Source organism: Hyperolius riggenbachi, chromosome 1 (assembly GCF_040937935.1).
Source record: "Hyperolius riggenbachi isolate aHypRig1 chromosome 1, aHypRig1.pri, whole genome shotgun sequence".
Classification (NCBI taxonomy): domain Eukaryota; kingdom Metazoa; phylum Chordata; class Amphibia; order Anura; family Hyperoliidae; genus Hyperolius; species Hyperolius riggenbachi.
Window position 1 is genome coordinate 639,831,447 of NC_090646.1, and position 21,147 is coordinate 639,852,593.

At 46.1% G+C, this 21,147-nt stretch overlaps 1 protein-coding gene across 4 annotated transcripts in view; it reads right to left on the reverse strand.

Moving 5' to 3' along the window:
* WDR7 (WD repeat domain 7) overlaps positions 1–21,147 on the reverse strand; it is a 516,060-nt gene that overhangs the window by 413,816 nt on the left and 81,097 nt on the right. For all 4 annotated transcript variants that reach the window (XM_068251301.1, XM_068251300.1, XM_068251299.1 and 1 more), the window contains one exon: positions 12,985–13,180. In XM_068251301.1, coding sequence (XP_068107402.1) covers positions 12,985–13,180 — 196 coding nt within the window. The remainder of the gene's footprint in view (positions 1–12,984; positions 13,181–21,147) is intronic.

Genomic DNA, 21,147 nt, shown 5'->3' on the forward strand with positions numbered 1-21,147 from the left:
AAAAAATGCTGCTCAGGATTTCTAGATCATGTGGGGTTGGTGTGGCTCTGTAAAATTTTAAGCTGTAGGCTTGCTGTACACCAGCGGTTCTGGATATAAGCCTGACTTCAGGGGCATAAAGAGATAATTTGTATACTCAGTAGCAGTGCATTGTAGGTAACCACAGATGTTCACTTAAAGCTGAATTATCGCAAATTCCTTGTTTTAAGAAGGCAAATCACACTAGATCAGGTAAGTTCTCCAGTTTTAAAGGAGAACTGTAGTGAGAGGTATACAGAGGCTCCCATATTTATTTCCAATTAAGCAATACCAGTTGCCTGGCTATTCAGCTAATCCTCTGCCTCTAATACTTTCAGCTATAGGCCCTGAACAAGCATGCAGCAGATCAGGCGTTTTTTTTGACAGATATGACAAGATTAGCTCTAGGTCTGTGTTCCTGGGCACATGCGTGCCCGCTCACCTGCCGCCGCCCGCTCACCCGCCGCACATCCGGCCACCTGCTCACATGCCGCCCGCTCCACTCCCTGGCCCCGTCCCCCTGTCTCTGGGTCGGCCTTGCAGCACAAACAACGCTACATAGACACAGGTGTCCGCAGCACGGACACTTGTCTCTTATCATAGAGGAGATATATATATATACGCATACATATACATAGTATACATAGTACAGACCAAAACTTTGGACAAACCTTCTCATTCAAAGAGTTTTCATTATTTTCAGGACTATGAACATTGTAGATTCACACTGAAGGCATCCAAACTATGAATTAACACATGTGGAAGTATCGTACATAACCAAAAAGTATGAAACAAGTGAAGATATGTCATATTCTAGGTTCTTCAAAGTAGCCACCTTTTCCTTTGATTACTGCTTTGCACATTCTTGGAATTCTCTTAATGAGCTTCAAGAGGTAGTCCCTATTTATTGTCCAGCGCTGCGTAATAGGTAGGCGCTTTATAAATACAATAAATAAATAATAAATAGTCACCTGAAATTGTCTTCCAACAGTCTTGAAGGAGTTCCCAGAGATGCTTAGCACTTGTTGGCTCTTTTGCCTTCACTCTGCGGTCCAGCTCACCCCAAACCATCTCGATTGGGTTCAGGTCTGGTGACTGTGGAGGCCAGGTCATCTGGCGCAGCACCCAATCACTCTCCTTCCTGGTCAAATAGCCCTTACACAGCCTGGAGGTGTGTTTGGGGTCATGGTCCTGTTGAAAAATAAATGATGGTCCAACTAAACGCAAACCAGATGGAATAGCATGCCGCTGCAAGATGCTGTGGTAGCCATGCTGGTTCAGTATGCCTTCAATTTTTAATAAATCCCCATCCGTGTCACCAGCAAAGCACCCCCACACCATCACTCCTCCTCCTCCATGCTTCACGGTGGGAACCAGGCATGTAGAGTCCATCTGTTCACCTTTTCTGCGTCGCACAAAGACATGGTGGTTGGAACCAAATATCTCAAATGTGGACTCATCAGACCAAAGCACAGATTTCCACTGGTCTAATGTCCATTCCTTGTGTTCTTTAGCCCAAACAAGTCTCTTCTGCTTGTTGCCTGTCCTTAGCAGTGGTTTCCTAGCAGATATTTTACCATGAAGGCCTGATTCATACAGTCTCCTCTTAATAGTTGTTCTAGAGATGTGTCTGCTGCTAGAACTCTGTGTGGCATTGACCTGGTCTCTAATCTGAGCTGCTGCTAACCTGCGATTTCTGAGGCTGGTGACTCGGATGAACTTATCCTCCGCAGCAGAGGTGACTCTTGGTCTTCCTTTCCTGGGGCGGTCCGCAAAACATAAGAACGATACCCCTATCTCTAGACATATGAATCAGGTACACCCACATTCCAGATTTGATATATCTTTTTGGGGTATACAACAATGGCGAAAGCATGTAAGAGGAGGGAACCTTGATAAGAAACTAACACAAGTTGAGTCCCAATGGATCTTTCTATGAATACAATTGCACCCTATGGTCTAAACGAAGACTTCAACCTAGCATGTTTTCTATGACACAATTTCGTGGTCATATGTGGTGGGATATACATATACAGTTGTAATGGGGTCTGGTCTGGGAGATTGGAGGACCAGACACCTATAGATATGGGACATTGTTAGCCACATGACCTTTATAACATAGGTGTAGATAACACCACTTAGTTGTATAGGGTCTGCCACCTGGAGTGAGCCTGATGTATATGGGAGAGATATATATACTGCTGCAGTTTGATAATGATTCCAAGGTCCTTCCCTATTTATCCTAGTTGGGATCTGCTCCTTTGGGGTACTTTTTATCCTCATCTTCATCCTGATACTTATTGGCTTGGCTAATGTATCTGTACAGTATCAATATGTAATATAGCTATCGCTGTGATGTTTAATATATAGTGTGTCCAATTGAATATGTAGGGGGTCCGACCGTTTCCTGTTGATATGTATGGCATTATCTTTTGATTGTATAAGAATCATTAGGATGACCCTTACGAGTAGTTACTCCATACTACATACATCTGGCTTTTACGCAGATGTAAACATACATCTAAAATGGCCGCCGTTACCATGCCAACATGCGTACTCAACAGCCTAGTGGCCCCGTGTAGCAAGCGTCTGGTTACCATACCAACGCTTGATAAATAGGAAGTAACGAGCCGGAGATCCGGAAGGGACGTCACCGGCAGTGACGCCGACTTCGCGCCATTCCATCCTCCCGCGCTATGTGCCCATACAGGTAACGGGACACACGTATACCACAACCCTGTACGCAGTGTGTGCTGGATATACCCTGGAACAGGTATACAGATACCGTCCACTCACGCCCAAGTGGGCGTACCTTCTCTTTCCTCCCAGTATTTAATTTCATGCCGAACGCGGCACCACAGCTCTGACTGAGGCATTTGCTGGGGGTTATACTGCTGGTGGGGGGCGCACTCTGTATATATTTTGTTACACTTTTCTACTGTAAATATGTATAGCATCTCTTTGAAAAAGCCGTGAGGTGAAACATGTCAGAGAACCATATTGCAGCACTTGTATTATAGAGCACTAACCACCTCCTTGTATATACCTCCTATTTGCAATACTGAACTAATGCGTTGTTACCTACTGACAGCTCTCAATTTGGGCTACTAATTCCCCCTCATTTTTGAAGAGTTCTGTCGGAGTGCATTACATTCAGTGTCAGTGGGGTCTGAGGTAAAATATTGTGTGGAATAGCTACACTACACTCTGACAAGACAAACAGGAAGTGTGGGAGATCAGCAAGGACCTCCATACCTAGCAGTGTGCACTGCATTTACATAGCAGTACCCCATTTGAGGAGTCACAGAACTATGTGATCTCAGATCTATCTATTTATGATTTTAAATTTGAGCAAGTGATACGCTTGTATACCTATGTACCGATAGGGCCTGTCCATACGGACCTAGTGTTTATCATTTATTTCCCTGGTACAACTCTCGGTTAGTGTGTGTGTGTGTGTCGGTCCGCATGTGAGCCAGATTCTTTGTAGCGTTTGATGGTTTTTGAGACGGCACTTGAGGACACTTTCAAAGCTTTCCCAATTTTTCTGACTGACCTTTATTTCTTTAAGTAATGATAGCCACTCGTTTTTCTTTACTTAGCGGCTTTTTTCTTGCCATAATACAAATTCTAACAGGACTATCAGCTTTGTGTCCACCTGACTTCTCCACAACGCAACTGATGGTCCCAAACCCATTTATAAGGCAAGAAATCCCACTTATTAAACCTGACAGGGCACACCTGTGAAGTGAAAACCATTTCAGGTGACTACCTCTTGAAGCTCATCAAGAGAATGCCAAAACTGTGCAAAGCAGTAATCAAAGCAAAAGGTGGCTACATTGAAGAACCTAGAATATGACATATTTTCTGTTGTTTCACAATTTTGGTTATGTACTATACTGCCACATGTGTTAATTCATAGTATGGATGCCTTCATTGTGAATCTACAATGTTCATAGTCACGAAAATAAAGAAAACTCTTTGAATGAGAAGGTGTGTCCAAACTCTGTACTGTAAGTGCTAAGACGATATAAGTGCTAGTAGTGTTGGGCGAACAGTGTTCGCCACTGTTCGGGTTCTGCAGAACATCACCCTGTTCGGGTGATGTTCGAGTTCGGCCGAACACCTGACGGTGCTCGGCCAAACCGTTCGGCCATATGGCCGAACTAAGAGCGCATGGCCGAACGTTCCCCGAACGTTCGGCTAGCGCTGTGATTGGCCGAACGGGTCACGTGGTTCGGACCCGAACGCGCTCTGATTGGCCGAACTGTCACGTGGTTCGGGTAAATAAATACCCGAACCACGTCATATCTCCGCCATTTGTCTGTGGGTTTAGCTTTGGGTAGGCAGGCAGGGTAGTTCGCGCTCCAGCCACGCTAGCCAGGGTCCCCCCCAGTCATTGTGTGTCACTGCTGGGAACAGTAATACACCGCTCGTTCAGCCACACTATATAGCATTCTGTGTACTGTTCTGTGTCTGCTGGGAACAGTGGTACACCGCTCGTTCAGCCACACTATATAGCATTCTGTGTACTGTTCTGTGTCTGCTGGGAACAGTAGTACACCGCTCGTTCAGCCACACTATATAGCATTCTGTGTACTGTTCTGTGTCTGCTGGGAACAGTAGTACACCGCTCGTTCAGCCACACTATATAGCATTCTGTGTACTGTTCTGTGTCTGCTGGGAACAGTAGTACACCGCTCGTTCAGCCACACTATATAGCATTCTGTGTACTGTTCTGTGTCTGCTGGGAACAGTAGTACACCGCTCGTTCAGCCACACTATATAGCATTCTGTGTACTGTTCTGTGTCTGCTGGGAACAGTAGTACACCGCTCGTTCAGCCACACTATATAGCATTCTGTGTACTGTTCTGTGTCTGCTGGGAATAGTGGTACACCGCTCGTTCAGCCACACTATATAGCATTCTGTGTACTGTTCTGTGTCTGCTGGGAATAGTGGTACACCGCTCGTTCAGCCACACTATATAGCATTCTGTGTACTGTTCTGTGTCTGCTGGGAACAGTGGTACACCGCTCGTTCAGCCACACTATATAGCATTCTGTGTACTGTTCTGTGTCTGCTGGGAACAGTAGTACACCGCTCGTTCAGCCACACTATATAGCATTCTGTGTACTGTTCTGTGTCTGCTGGGAACAGTAGTACACCGCTCGTTCAGCCACACTATATAGCATTCTGTGTACTGTTCTGTGTCTGCTGGGAACAGTAGTACACCGCTCGTTCAGCCACACTATATAGCATTCTGTGTACTGTTCTGTGTCTGCTGGGAATAGTGGTACACCGCTCGTTCAGCCACACTATATAGCATTCTGTGTACTGTTCTGTGTCTGCTGGGAATAGTGGTACACCGCTCGTTCGCCACTGTATAGCATTGTGCTCTGTGTCGCTGCTGGGAATAGTGGTACACCGCTCACCTGTCACTGTATAGCATTGTGCTCTGTGTCGCTGCTGGGAATAGTGGTACACCGCTCACCCGTCACTGTATAGCATTGTGCTCTGTGTCGCTGCTGGGAATAGTGGTACACCGCTCACCCGTCACTGTATAGCATTGTGCTCTGTGTCGCTGCTGGGAATAGTGGTACACCGCTCACCCGTCACTGTATAGCATTGTGCTCTGTGTCGCTGCTGGGAATAGTGGTACACCGCTCACCCGTCACTGTATAGCATTGTGCTCTGTGTCGCTGCTGGGAATAGTGGTACTGTATAGCATTTCTGTACTGCCACTGTACTGCTGCCAGTCAGCGTGTACTGTAAGGATAAGTGAAATGAGGAAGAAATCCGGTGAAAGAGGGAGGGGCAAGGGAAGACGTGTTTCCCCTGACGGTTCACGTACAGGCCACAGGGGAGCACCCAAGAAAACCCACTCAATACCGCCCATGTTGTCCAGGACAACAACCCTCACAAATCCAAAAGAACAGGACCAGATAATTACTTGGATGACCTCTCAAGCGTCCAGCAGTGGGTTAAGCAGCACCAGCACATCACGCACGAGGTCCGAGTCCTCAGCCAGTTACAAGGAGCCAGTGGGCACAAAGCTGACACAACCGGCAGCGACACCACGCACACAACTGCCAGATAACCAGTCCGATGAATTACCTCAGGACACAATGGGGTATTCGCAGGAGCTATTCCCAGCCCAACAAACTTCCACCTTTCAAAGGTCAATGGAGGAACAGCCAGAAATGTTGTGCCTGGATTCACAACCGTTAACTGTGGGAAATGCACCGCGCACTGAAATACAAGGCGAGTCCGAAGAGGACTCGGAAACCCAAATCCCAGAGCAATTTGGGCAGGAGGGGTTGCAATTGCAGGAGGTCGGCCGACAAGATCTGGAAGACGACGTTGGAGTGTGCTGCGCAGAGGTTGTTGTGGGGAGCTCTACTCCACGGCGGTGGCCCACAATGACATATGACGAGTTTGAGGAGATGGAAGAGGAGGGTATGGACAATGTGGACAGAGACCCAGATTTTGTTTGTGAACGAGAACATCGCCGTCGTAGCAGCAGCACAGATGAGTCTGTTGAAGAACACACTGCTGCACGAGTTCGCCTTGTGCCACAAGGTAGGCGGCGCGCAATTTCAGGCACCACAAGCGTGGAAGTTCAAGTGAGAGGCAAAAGAGGAGCAAACAGAAATCGCCAGCAAGGAGGCAGGTGCTCCAAAGTCTGGGCTTTCTTTGAAGACTGCACTGAGGATGTTACCATGGCGATTTGCAAGGTGTGCAAGACCCGCCTGAGCAGGGGGAAAAATATTAACAACCTCTCCACCACCAGCATGAGCCGTCACATGCTATCCAAACATCCCACTCTTTGGGCAAACGCGTCAGGACAGGGTACCAGAAACAACACTGCCTCCCTTGGGTTCACCAGACCCGCCTCAGCAGCAGCAGTAGCCCAGCCATTGCGTGGTTCACAACATTCACAAACATCAGACGACGCTGACACTGTCACTTTCCGGAGTAGTGCTCTTGAGGTCTCCCAGTGTTCATCAAACACAACAACCAACAGCCCTTCCGTGTGCAGCGCTACGGTTCAGTTGTCTGTGTCGGAGATGTTTGAGCGCAAGAGGAAATTGCCAGCAAATGACCCCCGGGCCGTGGCAGTAACAGCCAGCATAGCCAAGCTTCTGGCCTGCGAAATGCTGCCATATCGATTGGTGGAGACAAACAGCTTCAAGGGCATGATGTCAGTGGCCATCCCACGTTACGTGGTTCCCAGCCGCTACCACTTTGCACGCTCTGCAGTGCCTGAGTTGCATGAGCACGTGGTCAGCAAAATAACCCGAAGCTTGAAGAATGCCGTTGCCTGCAAGGTTCACCTCACCACTGACACCTGGACGAGTGCGTTCGGCCAGGGTCGATACATCTCCCTTACCGCGCACTGGGTGAACCTTGTGGAGCCTGGCAGCGATTCCTCACCTGCTACGGCACGGGTGTTGCCCACGCCACAAACAGCTGCACCGCCGTCCCTCCAAAGGGATAACAGCAGCACCTACCTCTCTGACTCCTTCTCCTCCAACGCATCTCAAAGCTGTACCTCATCCGGAAACGCTAACCCAGCAGCAGTAGGATCGTGGAAGCAGTGCAGCACAGCTGTTGGCATGCGTCAGCAAGCGTTGCTGAAGCTAATCTGCCTTGGGGATAAGCAGCACACAGGGGAGGAAATTTGGAGGGGAATAAAGGAACAGACGGATTTGTGGCTGGCACCGCTGGACCTGAAACCGGGCATGGTTGTGTGTGATAATGGGAGTAATCTCATTCGCGCTTTAAGGTTGGCTAAGCTGACACACATCCCTTGCCTGGCGCACGTGATGAACCTAGTAGTTCAGCGGTTCCTGAGGACATACCCAGGCGTGCCCGATCTGCTGTTGAAGGTGCGTCGAGTGTCCAAACATTGTAGAAATTCCAGTACTGCTTCGGGGGCACTCGCCAAGATGCAGGAGCGCTTCAATCTCCCCCACCATCGCTTGCTGTGTGATGTCCCTACGCGCTGGAATTCTACGCTGCACATGCTAGCCCGCTTTTGCGAGCAGAAGAGTGCAGTGGTCCAGTACATGACGGCGCAGTACCGAGGCGCATCCGGCCAGCTGCCAAGCTTCTGTGGATCCGATTGGGCCAACATGTTGGACCTCTGCCAAGTCCTCCAAAATTTTGAGCAATCCACGTTGCTTGTGAGCAGTGACAACTCTTCAGTCAGCATTACCATACCACTGCTGTGTTTACTGAAGAGGTCGATGTTAAAAATCAAGGAAACAGCTGTCATGATGCAACTGGGGGAATCTGAAGGAGAAAACGATCAGCGTGATGGTACCAACATCAGGCCATCCGCCTCAGGGAACGCTGGCCCCAGCAGCTATGACGAAGAAGAGGAGGAGGAACAGCTGGAGTTGGAGCAGGAATTTCATGCCACCACTGACGAGGGCCAGAGCGGTGCACGTTGGACTTCCACAATTCAACGCGAATGGTCAGCAGAAGCAGACCAGGAGGAAGGTGACGACTATGATGCATCACAACAACTATCACAACGCTCACAAGAGGATGATGAGGATTCTGGTAGGACTCTGGCACACATGGCTCAATTCATGCTAGACTGCATTGAACGTGACCCACGCATTGTCCGCATTCTGGACAACACCAATTACTGGGTTTATACCCTTCTGGATCCACGGTACAAACACAATGTTCCAAAACTGCTTGAAGAAAGAGTCAGACAGGTCAAAATGGAAGAATACCAGCAGGCCCTTGTGGAGACTTTAGAGAGGAGATTGACATCCTCCCCCTCCTCTAGCCAGTTGTACGCAGACAGACTGACTTCCGCAAACCCAGGACGACCAGGAGGGCAGCAAACAACGCAAGCCGCAGCTAGTACCCAAAAGGGAATGGTATCGGCAGTGTCCTTGGAGTGGGAAAATTTTCTGACACCCATGCAGCCGCAGCCCACTGAACAGCAAGCGTGCAGATCCACCTCCAACACCGATCGCCTGGAGAAGATGGTCAAGGACTACATGTCAGATGGCGTAGCTGTGTCGAACCATCCATCTGCACCCTTCAACTATTGGGTATCGAAGCTAGACACCTGGCACGAACTGGCAATGTACGCAATAGAGGTGCTGGCTTGCCCGGCAGCCAGCGTTATGTCGGAACGCTGTTTCAGTGCTGCCGGAGGCATCGTCACAGATCGGCGTATCCGCCTCTCTACAGAAAATGCAGACCGTCTGACTCAAATTAAAATGAATCAATCCTGGATTGGAAATGACTACGCAACACTCCAGGACCCCAACCAAGTAACATGACCAATGAACATCTGGGATGGTGTTGCGTTTCCGGGCCCTGTTTATTGAACCTCTCATCTGTATTACATTTATGACTGCATGGCGGCAAAAAGCATTGCTGCTATATCCGCACGCTTTTTGTCCACATGCAAGGCCTGGGTTGTTGTGTCTCACAAAGCGTGGCCTTCTCCTCCTGCGCCTGCTCCTGTTCCATCACGTCTGCTGCTGCTGGGTTAGCGTTGCCGCGTGGTCCCTGTTTATTGAACCACTTATCTTTATTACATTTATGACTGCATGGCGGTACAAAGCATGCTATCCGCACGCTTCTTGCCCTCATGCAAGGCCTGGGTTGTTGTGTCTCACAAAGCGTGGCCTTCTCCTCCTGCGCCTGCTCCTGTTCCATCACGTCTGCTGCTGCTGGGTTAGCGTTGCCGCGTGGTCCCTGTTTATTGAACCACTTATCTTTATTACATTTATGACTGCATGGCGGTACAAAGCATGCTATCCGCACGCTTCTTGCCCTCATGCAAGGCCGGGGTTGTTGTGTCTCACAAAGCGTGGCCTTCTTCTCCTCCTGCGCCACCCTCCTCCTGTTCCATCACGTGTGCTGCTGCTGGGTTAGCGTTACCGGTCCCTTTTCCTGGAACCTCTTATATGTATTACATTTATGACTGCATGCCGACAAAAAACATGTTACCTGTGCAAAGAAAACAGACATTTCCCGCATTTAAAAGACAGTTTTCCCTTTGAAACTTTAAAATCGATTTTCTCAAAAACTATAAGCTCTTTTTGCTAATTTTTTTTTCCTCTTGTACCCACTCCCAAGGTGCACATACCCTGTAAATTTGGGGTATGTAGCATGTAAGGAGGCTTTACAAACCACAAAAGTTCGGGTCCCCATTGACTTCCATTATGTTCGGAGTTCGGGTCGAACACCCGAACATCGCGGCCATGTTCGGCCTGTTCGGCCCGAACCCGAACATCTAGATGTTCGCCCAACACTAAGTGCTAGCTGTTTAAAGGTATTAACTGATGATGTTCCTGCCAATGGGAAGGGCAATAGTGCCAGCAGCATCTGTACTGTGGAGGGTGATCGCAATCAGCCCTTGGCCCAATCACTCCTTCCCACTTTCCCCCAACCCCACTTATTCAAAGTAAAAAGTGGTTGATGAGTGAAAAGAGATAAAAACTGAAAACTCTATTGGAAACATCTAAATGAATTTTACCTCCTTTTCTTGTCACTTAGGCCTGGTGCACACCAAAAACCGCTAGCAGATCCGCAAAATGCTAGCAGATTTTGAAACGCTTTTTCTTCTTTTTCTGTAGCGTTTCAGCTAGCATTTTGCGGTTTTGTGAAGCGGTTTTGGTGTAGTAGATTTCATGTATTGTTACAGTAAAGCTGTTACTGAACAGCTACTGTAACAAAAAACGCCTGGCAAACCGCTCTGAAGTGCCGTTTTTCAGAGCGGTTTGCGTTTTTCCTATACTTAACATTAAGGCAGAAACGCATCCACAATCCAAAATCTGCAGCAGCCCGTGAGTATGCGTTTCTGCAAAACTCCTCCCGCTCTGGTGTGCACCAGCCCATTGAAATACATTACCCTAGCGGATCCGCACCCGGAAGCGGATCGCAAACCGCAGCAGAACCGCTCTGGTGTGCACTAAGCCCAATACAGCTTTCTTTTGGTGTTATTTGATTGCTGCTGCGAGTTTTACTTTTTATTATATTCATCAAAAAAGACATGAATTTTGTCAAAAAATGACTAACTTTCTGTGCTGACATTTTTCAAATAAAGTAAAATTTCCTATACATTTGAGCGCGAAAGTTATTCTGCTACATGTCTTTGATAAAACAAAAAACCATTGAGTGTATATTTATTGGATTGGGTAAAAGTTATAGCGTTTACAAACTATGGTGCCAAAAGTGAATTTTCCCATTTTCAAGCATCTCTGACTTTTCTGCGCACCTGTCAGGTTTCATGAGGGGCTAAAATTCCAGGATAGTATAAATACCCCCCAAATGATCCCATTTTGGAAAGAAGTTATTCCAAAGTATTCACTGAGAGGCATAGTGAGTTCATAGAAGATTTTATTTTTTGTCACAAGTTAGCGGAAAATGACACTTTGTGACAAAAAAAAAAATAAATAAATAAAAAAAAGTTTCCATTTCTTCTAACTTGCGACAAAAAAAAAAAATGAAATCTGCCACAAACTCACTATGCTCCTCTCTGAATACCTTGAAGTGTCTACTTTCCAAAATGGGGTCATTTGTGGGGTGTGTTCACTGTCCTGGCATTTTGGGGGGTGCCTAATTGTAAGCACCCCTGTAAAGCCTAAAGATGCTCATTGTACTTTGGGCCCCTTAGCGCAGTTAGGCTGCAAAAAAGTGCCACACATGTAGTATTGCCGTACTCAGGAGAAGTAGTATAATGTGTTTTAGGGTGTTTTTACACACAATTGTCTATTTACAGAGATATTTCTTCCACTCAGCATGGGTATGTGTAAAAATATCGGGCAGCTAGTAACCCGCCGGCGCTTGCGAACGGCCGGCGGGTTACAGTGCGAGGGGGGCGGAGGCAGTCACCAGCGGCTGATCGCGTCATGAATGACGCGATCGCCGCATAACCACGCCTGCCGCCGCCTCCGCCGATGGGTGTATTGCGGTCGTTTAGGCCCAGTCTTTGCCGCCGCCCAGCGGCTGGGGGCGGTCGGCAAGTGGTTAATGGCCTTAAGAAGCGGGTGAAAGTCTGTGAAACACGCTGTCTGTTTTGGAGCTTTTTGATTAAAGTCTGATTCATGCTGAATCTCGACATTCTGTGTCTGTGTTGCGGGAGGCACTTTGTATTGGCCTGAGGAAGCAGGCCAGAACCAGTGAAACGCATTGTCTTGTTAACAAAAATAAATATTATTTCTACCAAATGTGGTTTGTTCTTCGAAGGAGGTAAGATGAAATCACTCCTACCTAGCACACCATAGTCATAAAAATTCCAGGGCACCTCCAACAGTGTCATTAAAGAGAGCCCGAGGTGGGGATTTATAATTAAAAAAAAAAAAAAAAACTATGCTACCTGATCCGGGGGGCTGGGCGGGTCAGGTAGCCACTTGTCTTCATTACAGTCAATATTTATGAGCTTTTATGATTTATTTGATACTGCTGCTGCCCTTATCTTTCTGGTACAAAATTCATAAGACTCTGACTCCTCAGTTTGTGAAACCACCGACTCAGACTCCAGGTACCCAAAAATCCCCGTCTCCTTGACTCAGACTCCACAACCCTGCGGGGTTCTTCGTGATTTGGGAGTATAATACAGCTCTAATTTGTTATCACCATTCTTTAAAAACTATCTTGCCCCATTGGGCTCCTGGTCTCTCTCACCTTTGGAATCTCTGAAGCTGCGTGCAACCACCGAGAGTCACACCAGAGCTCACCATTGGAAACATGGTACGTAAAGAAACAAAAAAAAAAGGCTCAAATCCTAAATAAACAAAAATTGTAATTAGCACAAGTGCAAAAATAATGCACGTTAGACGATGCCCTCCCCTGTCTGCTTCTTGTGTCCCACCCATGGCGCCAGCCCTGAAGTGCCTAATGGTAAACACAGCCTTGCTCAAAAACACACTCCACTAACAGTGTACATTTACAGGACAGGTACTCTTAGCAGAATCTGAGCGCTTACCGGTATCCATCTGCCAGACGTAGACAGAGCCGTCTGAACAGCCAACCACCAGATAATCGTCCGATGGTCTCCACTTGATGACTTGAATGGGAAAGAGGTGGCGCGAGGCCAGCATGATGCATTTTCTTTCTCGGATACTTAAAAGACCGACAGAGTGATCGCTGGCAACCGAGCAGATGCAGTGCTGCACACGAGTCTGGAGAAAGGACAGCAGCAGAAGGCTCAGTTACAAAGGAGCAAACAAACAAACAAGATCTATCTGAATACACTCACATGGGCTTTATCCAAGTGACAGCAACAGTAATTACAGTTAAACTGAACCCGAGGTCAGACACACATGGAGGCTGACATTAATTTCCATTTAAAGCAGACCTGCACTCAGAACTCCTCTCTGCTCTAAAAGATACACAACAGCATAATAACCTTTAAACAAAGAACATTTCTTTGTTACAGCCGATACAAATCCTAAAATAAATCTTCAGTGTTTCTACTTCCCGATTCATGGAAGCAGACATATTGTTAACCTCATGTGCTTTCAAATGGCCTTATCTGCTATCTCTGCCATGGCAGTCATGTGACACAGAGGAGAGATCAGATTACAACTTGTGATTAGACACAAATGAGGAGGAATTAAAATGGCTGAACTCTCTGAGGGCTCGTTCTCGCTATAGGCGTTTTCGGCCGTTTTTCAAGCGCAGACGAATTTTAAAACCGCCCCAAAATGCTTGTGCAATGAACGTCTATGAGAAGGTTCATATCAGCGCAGTTCGTGCGCTGTGTGTTCAGCAAAGCGGTGCCTGGATCATTTTTTGGGCGATTTTGCTATAACGGAAGGTACAGGAAGAGCGCTAAACGCTTACAAAACAGCTTTGTGCAGCGATTGCGTTCGTGTATGTAGAGTAGAGTAAATACATTGTATTTATTCTTTTCTGGGTCAAAGAGATCACTTCCTGACTTGCGTCAGGGAGTGAATTACAAAAAAACGGTCGTGAAAACGAAGAATGGGCAAGGATTTCAGTCTCTAGATGTGCAAAGCTGGTAGAGACATACCCTAAAAGACTGGCAGCTGTAATTGCAGCAAAAGGTGGTTCTACAAAGTATTGACTCAGGGGGCTGAATAATTACGCACACCCCACTTTGCAGTTATTTATTTGTAAAAAATGTTTGGAATGATGTATGATTTTCGATCCACTTCTCACATGTACACTACTTTGTATTGGTCTTTCACGTGGAATTCCAATAACATTGATGCATGTTTGTGGCAGTAATGTGACAAAATGTGGGAAACTTCAAGGGGGCCGAATACTTTTGCAACCCAGTGTAAACTAATGAAATGAATCATTGTATGTATCCTCCTCCTCCTAAAAAAAAAAATTACTTTTTAAGATATTTCAGTTTAATATTTAAACCTACCTTTTAAAGAGAATCTGTACTCTGAAATTCTTACAATAAAAAGCATACCATTCTATTCATTATGTGCTCCTGGTCCCCTCTGTGCTGTTTCTGCCATTCTCTGCTGCAAACCTGGCTTGTAATTGCCAGTTTTAGGCAGTGTTTACAAACAAACTAACCAGCTTCTAATAGGCTCAGCTAAGCAGAGTGTGTTAGTCACACAGAGCCTGCAGGGGGTGTGTACAGCTTCTAGCTAATCACAAGCAGCCCTGCACATTCCAGTCTGACTGCCTCAGCCTGACTGTGCCGACTATAGAGAGAAGATTAGATCATATAACAGAGATAACACAGCTACTGTGCAATTAGGAAAAGCTGCAGTAAGCCAGACCACATTAGAAAAGGCATAGGAACTTATAGCATAGAAGAAATAAAGATAAACAATTTGTTACAGAGTCTCTTTAAGTTTTTACTGTTTTATTGTTGTTGACCAATGACAATTGAAATATGCTCGAGCTAAAATCTATGAACTATTGACCCTTTTTGTCTCTTTGCTGCTCTCAGAAGCCATTTTCTGCTAGGAAAGTGGTTTATAGTTGTAATTTATCAGTGAGGGTCACACACTGTAGTCTAACCCGGTCCTGACACAGACAGGAACTGCCATTTACGTCCCTGATGTTTAACTCTTTCAGGCAGAGAAAGGAAAAAAAAGGAACACAGCATAGGTTGTTGTGTGCTTGGCATTGTACATACACATGTCTATCTCATCATGTCACATGTCACCTCAGGCATTTTTAACAAGTTGCCTGGCAGTATTGTTGACCATCTGACATACAGTAGTCAATTCGAAAGAAGAATCCCGCTACACCGACTGTAGAGTAAAAGTCAGATTTTTATTGCAGCATCTGTGGACAAACAGCATTACAGCTTACGCCTATCGGAGGCAAAAACATGGCTCCTTAGTCACAGCTATGACTAAGCAGCCATGTGTTTGGACTTTTACTCTACAGTCGATGTAGCGGGATTCTTCTTTCTAAAGGACATATCCATGGCCTGCTGGTGTCCTGCTCCCTAATGCACGTGTGTGGTGGGGTGGTCGGAGCGGCCTGCTTTCGTTTGATGAGATCAGTAGTGTTTGTATCACAAACGTGAAAAACAAGCATTTAGCTGATCTTGTCAGAAACATCTAATCTGCATGTTTGTTCAGGGCGCCTATGGCTTAAGGTAGAAATACATCTAGCAAAGATGGGCAGATTCGCCCAAGAGACTAATCTCTCTCTCTCTCTCTCTCTGATTACAGCAGGGGTGTCAAACTCAAATACAAAGTGGGCCGAGACTGTACACTATGACCTAATCACGGGCCAAACTCAATGTCTACTGGCCACCTTCCTCCCTTATAAAGTTCCCTGGTGTCTATTGGCCCTCCTCCAACCCCTATACAGTTACAGTTCTCTTGTGGCTAGTGGCCCTCCCTCCCCAATACAGTTCCCTGGTGTTAGGGGCCCCCACCCTCTTCTATACAGTTCCCTAGTTTAGTGGTTTCCCCCTACCTTCCCTGGTATTCTAGGGCTTTACCTCCAATATAGCTTCCCTGGTGGTCTAGAGAGGGCCAAACATAATGCAAAGTGAAACCACTTGAGGGCTAAATTTAATGGCTCTGAGGGCCAGAGTTTGTATGGATTAGAGCGAGATCTGTTGGCTGCTCATACACTGCAGGCATTCATGCGAAAATTGATCGGGAATCAGCCTTGTTATGCCACATGCGCCGTCTCGTCGGCCCAACACTCCCTAAAGTGAAACGTACCCCCTATCCCCTGTGCAGTATTCTTTACCTGTCCATGTTCGCCGCTGGCTCTGTCCGCAATCCGCATACAAGCGCCCCATGTGGTTGCCGGTGTATAAGTGGCGTGTGACTTCACACGCACATCTGCGTTACTTCAGCAACCATGTGGGGCGCATCGTTCAGCCGACAGTAGCATGTGTGTACGCGCTGTCGGCAGACTGATGAGGCCGTTTCTGAACGATCCTCTGAGCATGTGCATTGTTTGTTTGTTTTTTTACTTCAAATTATTGAGTTTTTGCATTAAAAGAGCATGAAATTTGTTACATACAGTAGCGTTGAGAACAATAAATCTGACATACAAGTACAATGTGATATGCAAGGTTCCGTGTAGCTTGGATAATGTGGAGTTATTGCACTTAGTAAGTCTTGATTTTGTGCTTATATGAAATGCTACAAACATTAGAAATAACAATAACATTAACTGTAACTGACTGTTCCTTGTTTCTGACCTGAGGGGTACTTGAGATTAATTAAAGTCAAAATTAAATTCAGTTATGCCCATAATGGACTCTATTGTGGGTGGGGATGGCTCTTTCCAGTTTGTGCATATAGCTTGTCTTGTTGCACATAGAATATGTGTGACTTGTAAACGAAATTCTCTGGGGACATTTGAGAGGCCTATATGTAGTAGTGCAAGAGATGGATTCTGGGGCATTGTTATGTCTGTGATATGAGAGATTTGTTCAAAAATCAAAGTCCATAATGTTTGGATTTTGGGGCAAGACCAAAATATGTGTATTAATGTGCCTGTTTTTCCGCATTCCCTCCAACACTTGTCGGAATAGCTTGAGTTGTATTTAGCCATTTTTGATGGAGTAATGTGCCAGTGTGAGAAGATTTTTTGTAAGGTTTCCCAGTGAGATATACATTTGGAATATTTACACACCTGTTCTAGAGCTTTTTGCCAATGATCTAGTGTTAGTTTTGTTTGTAGAGTGTCTGACCAGATGTTGATATATTTGGTCATTATATTAGATTTGTTATACATAAGCATATTATAACAGAAGGAAATGCCTTGCTTGGAGATTGAGCCATTAATGAAGGCGTTGGTGAATGACTTTGGCCAGAGAGGTAGTTGGTGATTAATGTGTTGTACACAGTGACGTATTTGTAGGTAAGTATGGAATTCAGAGTTGTTAACTCAATTTTTCTTTTATATCTTGAAAGGAGGTAATTTTATTGTCCGACATAATATCATGAATGTGGGTTAAACCTGTTTTGTGCCATTGCTGTAGGTTGATATTATCTATCATAAAGGAGATGCATTCTAGAGGTACTGGTAATTGAAGTTTTGTTATTTGACAAGGTAGGTGATTTAATAGATACTGCCAAGATTTAATTGTGGCTTGAATAGTGGGGTATGGTGGGCAAAATGTTTTAGGATTTATGCAGCTGGCAATGAGGAAGAGCTTTGGTGGGCCTTTTAACAGTTTGGTCTCTAAATTCACCCATAACGGGGGGTTTTCTGAGGACCACCAGGCTTTATGGCCCGTATTCACGGGCTGCAGAAGTGGCCTGTCGCCAGCACACGTGAGCGTGCTAGCGACAGGCCGGCGACAGCTTCTCTCCAGGTCCCTCCGCGTACACACGCGGAAGAGGGACCAGCGGCGAGACTGAAGCTGTCGCCGACGTTCCTCCTCCCCCCGCCGGAAGCTCCATTTACCTCTATGGAGGTTGCTGTCGCTAGTCCGCGTACTCACGCGGACTAGCGACAGTTGCGGCGGAGGTGCAGCGGCGACTGTTGCCATGCGATTGAAACTTTCAATCGCATGGCGACAAGAGCGGCGGGCGACAGTTCGGGGTGCGCGCGCGTGCGACGGCCCATACTCACGGGCGACCTGTCGCCGCAACACGCGCGCGCCGCGTGTTGAGGCGACAAAAGTCCCTCGTGAGTATGGGCCATTAGATATCTCCAAGTTGCAGGCGGTGTATAAATGTGCATTGTTTAAAATTAAATAAATAAGTCAGCTTCCATTATCACTCTCACTTCAGATTCACAGATTATAAAACACTCAGGGCCCGTTCACACTTAGAACCGCAGAACGCCGGCGATTACCGCCGGCGTTTTGCGGGAGTGATTTTCCCGCGATTAGCGTGGAAAGATCACTGGACACTGCAGCGGTTTTGGAGCGATCGCGAGTAGCGTGCTGTGCACGCTAATCACGATCGCAAATCGTGCAACGCTCGTCGCCGGCAAACCGCTGCATGCAGCACGGTTGCGGTTATCGCTAACCGCAACCGCGGCAGTGAGAACACTGCCACTCGCTACATTGTGTAGCGGTTCTTGCAGAACCGCTAGCGGTTTGCCGTGAGCGGGAATCGTGCGATTCCCGCTCAGGTGAGAACGGGCCCTTAGGAGGTTTTTTTTTACTAGCCAAACCAAAAACTGGTAGAAATATTCTAAACTACCCCACTAAATGTGATCAGCAAAGATCAGCTAAACTGAGAATGGGAGAAACAAGAAGAACCATACTGACATACAGTAAAATGTAATACAATATCGAGGATACCCATTTTTACGTTTGTTACACTGGTTTCAGCATCAGAAATGCTTCCTAGATCTATGTATTGCTGTATATTGCTATGCAACCCCACCCTCCCAATGATACTTCACAATGATGTCACATGGCCTTCTGCCTCAGAGCACTCTGAGAGATCATGTGATGTTGCTGCTCACTTTTCACTTACTCACAGTGCATACGCAGTGCCCTGCTGGATTGTTTGGACTTCATAGAAGTACAACTTATTGGACCGGAAGGGTATTGAGGGAGCAAATGGAGCAAAACTACAGGAGGAAGGAGACCCAGCTAAGTAAAAATCCTTTTCTCCCAATTGTCGCAGGTTCACTTTAAAAGGACACTCGGCGAAAATAAACGAAATAAACAATTGTATCCATCTTCCTTCTCCTAAAAACGACTTTAATATATTCCAGTTTTATTTTATGTTTAAATCTACTTTTTAAGTTTTAACTGTTATATTGTTTTTGCTCAATGACACATTCATTGAAATATGCCAGAGCTAAAATCTATGAACTATTGACCCCTTTTTATCTCTTTCCTGCTCTCAGAAGCCATTTTCTGCTAGAAAAGTGTTTTATAGTTGGAATTTCTTATCAGTGAGGGTCACACTGTAGTCACTTCCTGTCTGAATCAGGACCGAGTCAGCCACTTACATACCTGATGTTTAACTCTTTCAGGCAGAGAAAGAAAAAAAAAAGGATCACAGCCTAGTTATTTTTGTGCTAAGCACTGTACATACCCATGTCTATCTCATCATGTCACCTTGTGTCCTTTAACCACTAACTGACTAAAGTAACTCCCAGCACCTCTCATCACGTTAATGGGCAGCCCGTGTGTGGCTCTTTGGATCCCAGATTCACTAGGGCCCCATACAGTAGTCCCCCCTGTGATGCCCTGAAAGCGGCCCTGTGCCTACTGCCCAAACAACCATGGATAATTGTCTTGACTCACAAAAATCTGATGTATGTACTGTATGTATGTGGTCCTTACAGTCACAAATACCCACATAAACTATCCGTCTTCTTCACCACAACGATCTGCTTTCTAAGACGACGATACGTCAGAAGTTTAGGCGCAAAGAGTGCTTTACGCGCGTCCTTCATACCTCTTCATATTCACTCGCCATATACTTCACAGTCTAATTAAAAGATTCTAAATTATATAGCGACTAAATGATACATAATGTATATTATTGATCTGTGTTAAAAAAAATAGCTTTTCAGCTTATTGATCCAGCCTAACAGTAATTAAGCATTCCACTTCATAAATTTTGCCAGATTCATCCTGCTCACGATTCTTACAGGAAGAGACACGCGCGTTCTGCCATCGGCCCCCCTATTACCGGCTGCCCGCCGAGACGCATTACGAAGTGACGGGTGATATTTCGGAAGGGCCCCTTTATGCCATTTATATTTCTTTATTAGCATGAGACGATAATAAAACAAGTGACAAGAGGGGTTAGACGCTGGGCCCGCTGACGCAACGCTGTCTATAATAAGGAATTAACTAAAGCTTTTATTTTTAATTAGATGGTATTTAGGGTAATTATTTTTTCCTTATAATAGGCAATAATTGAGATAATCAAATAGAAATCATGCAGGCTGCATTATGCCGGGCTGTGGTTTCAGTGATGGATAAGCAGAGGAGATAGCCGTGGTTTGTCGCTAATTAATGGATGTTATGCGGTACGCGGCAGAGGGGGGAGGAAGGCTGAGCTGCTCGGGGAAAGAGAAGGTTATGTACTAAAGTACAGATTGAGATGGGACACCCCTCTATGTTACTAAAAGGAATGGGGTTTATTTATTTATTTATTTAAATGAAACCTGAAATTATTAAAGAAAACCTGTAATCAAAAAAAGCTCCCCTGGGGGTACTTATTTCGGGTGGGGGAAGCCTCCGGATCCTATCGAGGCTTCCCCCGTCGTCCTGTGTCCCACGGTGGTCTCGCTGTGCCCCTTCGAATAGCGGGGATGTAAATATTTACCTTCCCGGCTCCAGCGCAGACGCAGTATCGGCTCTCCTCCTCGGAGATAGGTGGAAATAGCCAATCGCTGTCGGCCCGCTCTACTGCGCAGGCGCAAGTCTCCTGCGCCTGCATAGTAGAGTGGAGTGGACCCGACAGAGATCGTCTATTTCCGCCTATTTCCGTGCTGAGAGCCGCAACAGCGCCCCCGCTGGAGCCAGGGAAGGTAAATATATCAAGCCTTGTCAGAGCTTGTCAAGCCAGGATTGCGGTAGACTTCAGGAGAGCCAGCATTGGATTGCCTGCAGATACAGGGGAGGGGAAGGCCTAAGGCTTCCCCGTTCCCGAGGAAATTACCCCCCAGGGGACTTTTTTTTAGTATATATATATATATATATATATATATATATATATATATATATATATATATATATATATATATATATATA